This window comes from Vigna unguiculata, chromosome 11, assembly GCF_037176805.1.
Source record: "Vigna unguiculata cultivar grain cowpea cultivar isolate G323 ecotype 2 chromosome 11, ASM3717680v1, whole genome shotgun sequence".
NCBI classification, from domain to species: domain Eukaryota; kingdom Viridiplantae; phylum Streptophyta; class Magnoliopsida; order Fabales; family Fabaceae; genus Vigna; species Vigna unguiculata.
The window spans coordinates 37847306-37859129 of record NC_140802.1 but is presented as its reverse complement, the minus strand read 5'-3'; the positions used below and the strand labels follow the sequence as shown (position 1 = coordinate 37859129).

At 30.8% G+C, this 11824-nt stretch overlaps 1 protein-coding gene across 1 annotated transcript; it reads left to right on the top strand.

Annotated features, from left to right (window-relative positions):
* The first annotated feature begins 1035 nt into the window (after nucleotides 1–1035).
* On the top strand, nucleotides 1036–5577 carry LOC114168157 (tricyclene synthase EBOS, chloroplastic-like). The gene is made up of 7 exons (XM_028052892.2): nucleotides 1036–1300; nucleotides 1405–1675; nucleotides 3102–3480; nucleotides 4097–4315; nucleotides 4408–4546; nucleotides 4645–4893; nucleotides 5050–5577. The coding sequence occupies exons 1-7, from the start codon at nucleotides 1076–1078 to the stop codon at nucleotides 5374–5376; spliced, it is 1809 nt and encodes a 602-aa protein (XP_027908693.1). The 5' UTR covers nucleotides 1036–1075; the 3' UTR covers nucleotides 5377–5577.
* Nucleotides 5578–11824: the final 6247 nt, after the last annotated feature.

The following is an 11824-nucleotide window of genomic DNA, read 5'->3' as shown; positions in this document are numbered from 1 at the left end:
CACTACAATGCCACGTGTCACACAAGGGACATGACACGTGGCATTTTTATTTTTTTTCAAAAAAAATTAAAAAAATTAAAAAAATTAAAAAAAGTACATACCGACACGTGACATGTTGTTAACAGCGTTAGTCAACTCCGTTTGAAAGAACCTAATTGAAGCACTTTTTCAAAAGTTGGGATGCAATTGACACCCTTTTAAAAACGGGTACTAGATTGACACATTTCTACCATGGTTACCATCGAAGTAATTAAACTTAATTATAATAAGGGTGTTTAAAGAACTCGTTTTTACATATTAATAATTATATTTTCTTTTTTGTTAGTAAATGAATTAAAAAAAAAATATGAAAGAAGACAACATTTTACAACAAATGAAAAATAAAGAACAAGTTATATTTATACATGATAATAGATAGATTGAATTTACATGTATATAGATAAATAAAATAATTGTTTTAAATATGGGAAAAGCTAGATTGTAACCTTTATTTATAAAATGCTTCTGCAGTTCATTCCACCAAAACCATATTTAAAAACAAATATTATTTTATTAATAGTGGACTCTAAGTCTAATTTAGTCTCACAAAAATAGTTTATAAGATGAAAATTACACTTAATTATATATTGTATATTGATGTTATTTCTGATCGACGTGTAACTTTCAACTTATTTTTAAATAAAGAAAAGTGAATCATAAAAACATGCTAGTTTTTAACGTTCCAAAATACTAAAAAATCTCTTCTCTGAAAACGTTCCATAATACTAAAAAAATCTCTTCTTTGAAAACGTTCCATACCAAACTTTCTGGATATCACTTTTGGCGTTGGGTGCATCCCATGTTTCTCAATTTATCCTTCATTTACACATGTTAGTTATTATAAAATATCCTACGAAACCCCAGATTGGCCACCTCATATTGCAATTTAAGAACTTTAGCATGCTGTAAAACAATACCACACATATAAAACGTGAATAAACTGTTCATTGTAGTGCTTGTGTATATATATATACAAATATATGAGACCACCCCAACTGCAAAACCCAGTTGCAGACATACGCAAGCCTTCAACAATATGGCTCTTATCAACCGCACCTTGCACAATTCCTGTTCTATTTCATATCTCACTTTTCCCAAACCTCTCAAACCAATTTCTCCTAAACTTCTCCAATGTAGGATAATCTTCCCTCGTTACAACGCAACCACCACAAACGTTAACGTTTCAGAAAGAAAATCTGCAAACTACCAACCCAATCTCTGGACTTACGACTTTCTGCAGTCCTTGAAGCATGCCTACGCTGTAATTCACTCAACCATTATAATTATTATACATACTCTCCAAATCCTAAACTTTTTCTTACTCACACGCGTATACGTGATTTGTTCTTTGTATAATGTTTTTAGGATACAAGATATGAGGACAGGGTCAAAGTACTGCAGGAGGAAGTGAGGAGAATGATAAAGGATGAAAGTTCAGATATATGGCACAAACTTGAACTCATTAACGATGTGAAACGCTTGGGCCTGAGTTACCATTATGACAAGGAGATTTCAGAAGTCCTTCTTTGGTTTCACTCTTCTGCAAGATTTAATGCCGCAATCGTTAACAGAAGTTTGCATGAAACTGCTCTGTGCTTCAGGCTTCTCAGAGAATATGGCTATGATATCACAGCAGGTATAACTAAGGCTATAACATTTTTTATTTTTTTCATTTTAAGCTTTATTTTTTTTTTCTAAACAACTATTTGTAATATTATTTAGTTTGTAAAACTACCATTAAAGCTAAAAAATAAGCATTATTAATGTTTTGCATTGATTCCTAATAAAAAACGAAGACTACATCTATATATAATCTCACTATGTTTTAATTGTTTGAGAAAGAATAGAAAAGGAAAAAAAGAAAGTGGCGAGGAAGTAATTAAATGAAACTTTCAAATGTTATCTTTTAGGAAAAAAGAAGAGTGAACAAAAGTGGGTTGATAAAATAATAAAACTTAATCATCTTACTTTAACAAATATTATCATCGTATTAAACAAAAAAAAGCGAAACCAAAGACAAGGTAATGAGCTGTTCATGCACACCATTATAAGAACATGGTCAGTGGAGTTGGGGACCACCAGTTAATGGCTTCACCAGTCGATGATGGTAACCAATAACAGGCTTTTAATTAACAGCCTCAGTGCCTCTCTAATCAGAAACAACTATGATTAATATATAAACAAATAAGTTTTAGGCATTTAAATAACCGCCTCAGTGTCCCTCTAATCAGGAACAACTATGATTAATAGATAAACAAATAAGTTTTACTAATATATATATATATATATATATATATATATATATATATATATATATATATATATATATTAATAAAAAATTATATTTTAATTTTTTAACACTATTTTGAATATGTTTATAAGTTTAATCCAAATAGAATATGATAATATAAAATAATTATAGTGGGTTCATTGTATCCCATGTTTGTAATATTTATTTCAATACATATATGAAATTTTTTGGATTTCGAGTTGAGGTTAAGAGTATTTAAATACATTTTTCATTCTTAATTATTTGATACGTCTTTTAAGTACTAAACTCTAGAGTTTTAAAATGGATTCTAATAAACATTACAAAAAATTATTAAATAATAATTAGAAACAAAAAATAAGTAATCATTATTATTTTTAAAATTTTTTATATTTTATGAAAATTTTCTTACAAATTTATTAAAAAATTTGTAATCCTTTTTTATGTTTTTAAGAGTTTTATTTAAAAAAAATTTCTTCATAGATAATTATTTTTTATAAAAATATAAAATTTATAAATATTTTCTATATTTTTGTGAAAAGTATTTTATATAAAATTTTATAAAAAAATTAATAGTAATATTTTACAAATTATTTTTTATAACAAAATTTATAAGTATTTTTTATGTTTTTAGTATTGTATAATGATTAATTTAAATACTAATTCATAAATGAAAAATTATTTATATATAAAATAGTTTCTATCGAATAACAATCTAATTTGATCTCTATCATTACTTAGTAAGAAATTGGTATCTAATCTAAATTGGCTTGATTTGTTGTATAACATGCAGATATATTTGAGAGGTTTAAGGAGGAGAATGGTAATTTCAAGACAAGCCTTGTGAGTGATGTGAAGGGAATGCTGAGTCTGTACGAGGCATCGTTTTTTGGGTACGAAGGAGAGAAGATTTTGGATGAGGCCATGGTCTTCTCTAGCTTCCATCTTAGGGATGCCCTCAACAAAGGTGAAAGCAGTAACATGGTTTTGGAAGAAGTGAATCATGCATTGGAGCTTCCACTCCATCACAGAATCCAAAGGCTGGAAGCAAGGTGGTATATTGAATCTTATGCTAAAAGAACAGACTCAAATCGATTGCTGCTTGAAGCAGCAAAACTTGATTTCAATGTTGTGCAGTCAACACTGCAAAATGATCTCCAACAAATGTCAAGGTCAGTTTGAGTTGGAAAATCAACAACTCTTTTTCCATTAACTAAAAGAATGTCTGGCGGCAATTAGACCACAGTGATTTTGATTATCTTGAAAATAAAAATCTACCGCACAAACAAATTCTGCTCAACTACCCATCATGAATGTGAAATGATTAATCATATTATTGTGCCTTTGAAAAACTATACATGTCTTCAAAAAAGCCATGATTATGTTATTCTCCACTTAAATTGTTTAATCAATTAATATATATATATATATATATATATATATATATATATATATATATATATATATATATATATATATATATATACTTTCACTATGTTTTAATTATGTGAGAAAGAAAATAAGGACAAACTTGAAATTGGTGGGGGAAGTTATTAAATGAAAGATTCAGTTATTATCTTGAGGAAAGCGACGTGTGTACAAAAGTGGGGAGAAAGAAATATTAAACTTTATCACAACTTAATTTTAATAAAAAAGAAAAAAAAGTAAATAATATTTTTTGTTAACAATTAGTTTCTTAAAAGAAATACAAGATTACTGTTTTATGATGTTCCCTTTCGATTACATCTTTGGAGATATCTTATTTTTGTTTATTGCATTGTGATGAAGGTGGTGGAGGGGAATGGGACTGGCCTCAAAGTTAAGTTTCAGCCGAGACAGACTAATGGAATGCTTTTTTTGGACGGTTGGAATGGACTTCGAGCCTCAGTTCAGTGACCTTCGCAAAGGGTTAACGAAAGTTACTTCCTTAATAACTACAATCGATGACGTTTATGATGTCTATGGCACCTTAGATGAATTAGAACTTTTCACTGCAGCGGTGGAAAGGTAACTTACATAAACAACTTTGATCATTGGCGTATAAACTACTAAAATTATTAATCATTGTACTAAGTAAAAAATGTTTTTTATTGCTTCAGTTGGGATGTTAAAGCAGTTCAAGTTCTCCCTGATTACATGAAGATATGTTTTTTGGCACTGTACAACACTGTCAACGAATTTGCCTATGATGCACTTAAAGAACACGGACAAGATATCCTACCCTACCTCACCAAAGCAGTGCGTTAATTAATAAATTATAACAATTATTTCTTACATTATATACACATATTAGTGCAATATTGAGATTAGTTTTGTTTTTGAATTGAATATCACAGTGGTCTGATATGTTGAAAGCATTCCTACAAGAAGCCAAATGGAGTCGCGACAGACACTTGCCAAGATTCGATGATTATCTCAGCAATGCATGGGTCTCAGTCTCCGGGATAGTTATACTCACCCATGCTTATTTCTTACTAAACCACAACATCACAAAAGAAGCGCTTGAATCCTTGCACAATTACCACTCCTTGTTACAGAAATCATCCATTATTTTTCGACTTTGTAATGATTTGGGTACATCAAAGGTAATTTGGATTCCATACATAACTGTTCTAATCTTTAAAAAATAGAACCACAAGCATAGTTACAAGTATCAAATGTCCTATGACTCAAAGTTTTACATCATTAAATAACGTCGACTAAAACATAAAAGTAATTGGTCTTTTGTTGTAATTTTGCAGGCAGAGTTAGAGAGAGGTGAAGCAGCAAATTCCATTGTATGTTATATGCGAGAAAATGGTTCTAGCGAAGAGGGTGCTTACAAGCACATCCATAGTTTGCTAAATGAAACGTGGAAGAAGATGAACAAAGATAGAGTGTCAGAGTCTCCATTCCCAAAAGCTTTCGTAGAGACAGCTATGAACCTTGGAAGAATTTCTCAATGCACATATCAGTATGGAGATGGACATGGAGCCCCTGATAGCACTGCCAAGAGTCGCATACGATCCTTGATAATTGAACCCATTGCACTCTATGAGATGGAGGCATTTCCACAAGTTGTTTATTAATGTTCATCTTACAAAAGAGAAATAAATTAGTTTGTACAGAGGGTTTGTTATCTTTGTACTATCCGGTCATTTTCAGGATATATGTTAGTGTTAAATTATTTTCTTGATTCTAGCGAACTTTAATGATTTGTTGACAATTTTTTTTAACAAAGTTGACGATGTTTACGACGTACATCTTACGTCGTTTTATCATTTTATTTATTTTTATAGTTTAAAAAGTTTTCTACGTTGCCTGCGAAAGGAACAAATTCCTCACCCGACTTCTCTTCTTTACTTTTGTTTTCAAAACTTCTCTGAGTGCTCTCGCTGTCTCATCATCCCCTGAACTGGTGTTCTTTGTCGCACTTCCGGTGGTTCTTCTTCAGTCGTCCACTGCAACTTTCTGAACCGCACTATGGTGGACGAATTTGTGGTTTCATCTTCATTGCTTTCGGCTACAGCTGTCAAAACGGATAATCGGACCCCTCCTGGTTCGACCCACCACGTGTTGATGATTTAGTGAGCCAACTTAACCCAGCTCACTTTTGAGTGAGCCAAAAAAATTCGAACTCGGCTCAACCCACCGCGGGTTGGCAGGTTAAATGGGTTGACTCACGAGTTTACTTAATTAAAAAAAATTATTTTTTTATTTTTTTTCAGTCAAAACTAAATTGTAATTGTAATTAAAATCTAAATAAACTTTAATACAATCCAAATACAAACCAAAATAAAAAAATACAAATTATTTATGTGTTGGATAAAAAAACAACCTAACATGACCCAAATGTAAAACCTAACTTAATAAAAAAAAATAAGGTTAAAATAATCCGTTGGTCCTCGTTTTTATTGCAGAATCTCAATTTGGTCCTCGTTATTTTTATTAGTCTCAATTAGGTCCTCATTTTTGTAAATTAGTATCAATTAGGTCCTTTCCGTTAGTAGAGAACTAACACAGTTAGGTAGGTATCACGTGTCAACTCCTCGTTTTTTTGAATTTTTTAATTTTTTTTTTAATTTTTTTTAATTTTTTTTAAAAATTTTTTTAATTTTTTTTTAAAAAATATTTATGCCACGTGTCACTTCTGTGATGTGCCATGTGTCAATCTAATATGGTGACACGTGTCAAATTAATGTATGAATCTCAATTTGGTCCTCATATTTGTTAAATTGATTTGATTTGAGTCCCAACTTTTTTAAAAAAATTTCAATTTCGGGCAATCCAAATTTAGACCAAATTTTACTTTTATATAATGTTATGATTATTTTTATTAAAATTGATATTTTTATTAAATATATTAATAATATTAATTATATTTAATATTAAAATTTTAAATATATTTATTTTAATTTTTTATAAAATTATTTTAAAATTTTAAATTTGAATTTATAAAATTGTTATTTTTAAGCCAACTCTAAAATATTGTTGATATTGAATATTATACAAATATTTCGAATATAAATTTATTAATTTATATATTTATAATTTTAAAATAAAATTTAAATAAAGTTTAATGTAAAATATAAATTTAAATAAATTAAATGTTGTTAAAAATATGTAATAGAAATATCACTTGTAATAAAAGTATCATCATTACATTTATAAAAAATTAAATTTGTTCTAAATTTGGAGCATATGAAATTAAAATTATTTTAAAAAAATTTGGGACTGAAATCAAATCAAATTAACAAATATGAGGACCAAATTGAGATTCATACATTAATTTGACACGTGTCACCATATTAGATTGACACGTGGCACATTACAGAAGTGACATGTGGCATAAATATTTTTAAAAAAAATTTAAAAAAATTTAAAAAAAAATAAAAAAAATTCAAAAAAATGAGAAGCTGACACGTGGTACCTACTTAACGGTGTTAGTTCTCTACTAACGGAAAGGACCTAATTGATACTAATTTACAAAAATGAGGACCTAATTGAGACCAATAAAAATACGAGGACCAAATTGAGATTTTGCTACAAAAACGAGGATCAACGGAGTATTTTAACCAAAAAATAAAAACATTTGTGTGACTCTTTTATCTGCGGGTTGGTGAGCCAACCCGGATGAACCGGGTTCTAAATGAGCCGGGTCAAAAATCAATCTATATTAAAATTTGTGAAAAAATTTCAACCCAACCCGACCCGAACCCGTGGTGAGCCGGGTTGGCTCGCGGGTTCCAACCCATTTTCACAGCTCTATTTTCGGCGTTGAAGCTTTTTGACATTGTAGGTAAAGCTTCCTTCTTCATGTACAATTTTATTTTCAAAGTACTCATATTTATTTAGGTTTAGGGTTTTTTTAGAAGCCCCTCTTTTTTGGTCCCTTGTTTGCTTTGTGTTGTTAAATGTATGCCATATTAAATTTTTAAGATTTATTTTGTACTTGTGTCTTGGATTCAAATTTGGGAAAAATAATAATTTTTTCCTAGATGGTGATGTTGAGGAAGAAATGAAACCTTACGAGGGTGAGATAATTATTACTTTTCCCAAATTAGAATTCAAAATATATACAACATAAATCTTAAAACTATAACACGTGATACATCCAACAACACAAAGCACATGAAAACATGAGGACCAGAAAAACATGAGGACCGAATAAATAGGGACTTTGAAAAAAACACTAAATCCAAATAATATGACAGGAGCTCGAAAATAAAATTGTAAAGCAAAAAGGAAACTTTACCTACAATGTCATACAACTCCAACACCGGAACAAAAGCAATGTGGACGAAACTTCACACTTGTCCACGATAGCGCGGTCTAGAAAATCACCCACTAAATCCTAAATATGGAACAAAATCAAAGGAGAGAGTGACAAAGCCAAAAAATTGCAGTGGATGATTGTGGAGAAGAACCATCGGCACTGCGAGAGCGAACACTAGTTTAAGGGATAGCGAGAGCAGCCAAAGAAGTTTTAAAAGCAAAAGTAAGGGAAAGAGTTCGTTTAAGGGATTTGTCTCTTTCGCAACCAATGTGGAAAAAGCTTTTAAAAAATAAAAATAAACAAAACTATAGACACGTAGGAGCCACATAGATGTTGTCAAATAATCATTTTCCTTCTAGTCAAATGTTTGTTCAAACTCTTTTTTTTTCTTCATCAAATTCAATAAATACGTACATATATTACTTTAAAATTAAAAAAACACAAGATATAAGTAATAAAAGAGTGAGTAATGCAATATAAAAGTATATATATGACCTAAATTGAAAAAACAAATTCCAAAACTTGAACCCTTTAAAACAATGTAATGATTTTCAAGCCATAAAAGAGAAAAAATTGTATTGAAGATAAGAGAATGATGTACAATCACTAGTGCAAATTTCACATACGAAATTGCCTTATATATGCCTTGGTTATAGTGAAATCGAAGTATATAAGGAGGCATTGGCATTTTTGAAATTTTTTTGAACTTATATACCTCGGTTGCCCAAATACCCGAAACAGTAACGAGTTTTCTGCCTCGGTTTCTTGAGACCCGAAGCCTATAACCCTTTCTGCTTCAGTTTTCGAGACCTGAAGCCAAAAAGTTGTGCAATATTTCAAATTTGCCCCTGTTAGCTTCACTATTGGCCTCAGTTATTAATTAACCTGAGGCAAAAGCTCTTTTTGGCACCGATTATTAATAGAACCGATGCCATATAGCTTATTTAGGGAACAAATTCGTGAATTGCAGATTCAGGCTCGCGTTTCTCTTCTCTTCTCCAAATTTCTCTACTACACTTCTGCCACTCCCAACTCCTCATTGTGTCACCGTTCTGCTGTCGTCACTGCCACCATCTGGTGCCCTCCCCTGTCGTAGCGCCCTCTTGCCACCGTAGCCACCTCGCGTCGCCCATCATCGCTACCAGTGAGTTTGAAAAATGTGTTTTCGTGTTATGGATTTCATTTGCGTTGCCATTGATTTTTTTTCATTGTCACGTCTCCATTGTTTTGCTTCTTTTTCTTGTGTGAAGTGTTAATAGTGTTTTACATTTTTGTGGTTGAGTTCTAATGGAGGTTGCTGCCATGGTTTGTTTTGGGTTTTCTGCAATGCAGGTGCATGAACAAAGTGGTTGCGTGGGTCACATTTTGGTGTAGGTTGCGTTGTGATTGGATTGTGCAGGTTGCGTCATGATTGGAGTGTTTCCTTTCAGGCAGATCTGGTAGTGGTGGATTGTTCTTCTTCTCCGACGAGGCTATGGCAAGTGCATGGGAAAGTTGCGACGTTGGTTGTTGTAGGGACATATGGTTTCGGTTGTGTGTAGAACCGAGGCAGAATGGAGAGTTTCTGCCTCGGTTGGGACCTGAGGCCAAAAGCAGTGACTTTTTTGCCTCACCCTAATATGCCTCGGTTCTAGAACCAGGATAGAATTGCGAAAATAACCGGGGCCAAAAGCTCTTACTGCACTAGTGAATATATAGCACATGTTATACATGATTCTTTGATTATGGTTAGCATTAAGACCCTACAAATAAGTAAGGTAAACAAGTAACGTTTATAATCATTAATTGATTATTACATTAATTAAAATAACTAACAATATTAAAAGGTGATATTGGATGCATAAATATGCACAAATCAATATATCTTATTTATAATTCCCCCTTCAAAGTTATGGGTTAGAGAGCCACTCCAAGTTTGTTTATCTCTTAGTTGGTTGAATCGTGTATTAGTTAATTAATGTTTGAGTGAGATAGTTAGAAACTTGATCTTGATCAATTGATGGAACATAGGCTACAACAATTTTTGTTTTGCAACACTTGATCTATGATGTAATGCATATCAATCTCAATGTGTTTTGGTCGAGCATGCATAATTGGATTTCAAGCTAAAGCTTTGGCACTTAAGTTATCTCACCATAATGTTGATTTTCTTAGTAGAGAGAATTTCAACTTATCAAGGAGCAAATAAAGGACTAAGAGACAAAAGTGTTTCACCAAGAAAGACACATTAACCAACCATGGATTTTCTATCATTCACACTTGTGGCCTAACTTGCATCTGAGAACCTAATTCAAGTCAATGGATGGTTTAATGTGTAAACAATGGTGAATGTACCTTGAAGATACCTAAGTATTCTTTTGATACCTTGTCAATGATTTATAGTGGGAGAGCTCATGAATGGGATAAGCTTATTTACTATGAATCCTATGTCAAGTCTTGTGTTTGTTAAGTATTGCAATTCTTCAATAGCTTATCTGAAAATGGTTGGATCTTGTAATATCTCTCTTCAACTATAAATTGTTTGTCGGTTACCATAAGTGTTGGACAAGGTGAAGCATTCTCCATATTGAATTTCCTCATAATGTCCCCTATGTACTTTGATTGTATCAAGTACATACCACTTGTGTCTCTTTGAACTTGTATACCTAAGAAGTAGTGTAAGTGATCAAGATTCTTAAGAGAAAACACAATATTGAGTTTGCTTGTTGGAGGACTCTAAAAGTTTGGTGTTGTGTCCAATGACAATTATATCATCCATATATATATATATATATATATATATATATATATATATATATATAAATAAGTGAAAACATATATAATGTTATGTTTTGTTTGATATATATTTCGGTACTGTTGTTTGTAAATATTAACTTCTTTTGAAAAACTTTAACAAGAAGAAGTATAACTATGCTTTATACATCTATTTATGTATGTATGCCCTCTAAAAATGAACTTGTCTATTTATGGATTTGTTACACTCTTTTTCTTTTTTCTTTTGTAACCCTTCATTTTCTATAAGCCATATATATATATAAAACATTTTATTATGCTTTAATAATGCAATTCTACGATCAAATTTAAAACAAAAACTTAACCATAGAATCATATATAAAATTTAACATATGGAAAAGAAAAAGGTTTTTAAAATAATAACGTCACTTTTTCCTCAAATATCTATGTGTTTGTTGATGAAAACAAATATACAATTTCATTGTTAACAATAGTGAAACAAATAATCAAATTAATAGAATAATTTATTTAAGTGTGAATTATATTTTTGTGATCCCTTTTAATTTTTGTCATTACATTACAAAAATATTATTGATAAATGATTAATTTTAATGACAAAAAATAATTTATATAATAACAAATTTAGATATTAATTTATAAATAAAAAATTATTAATAATTAATATGATTTTAAAAGTTATAATTAGTGTCTAAAATAATAATTAAAATAATTTTTATTATGAATTTTTTGTCACACAACTTTTATGTGTAATATTTTGGCCCAGCTCATGATTATGCTCTTGTTTTTTTTTTTTGCTGAGCATTTAACAACACAACCTTATGGTATAAACCAACCAATGGAGAAGGTTCTTAAAAAGCATGAAAAGAAAGTCATGGTGTTCTCTAGATTCCATCTTAGGGTTGTCCTCAGTAAAGGTGAAAGCAGTAACATGGTTTTGGAACAAGTGACTAGGGATAGCAAAACGGGTCAGCCCGACCCGTTTTGGCCCGGCCTGTTTTTGGCTCGCT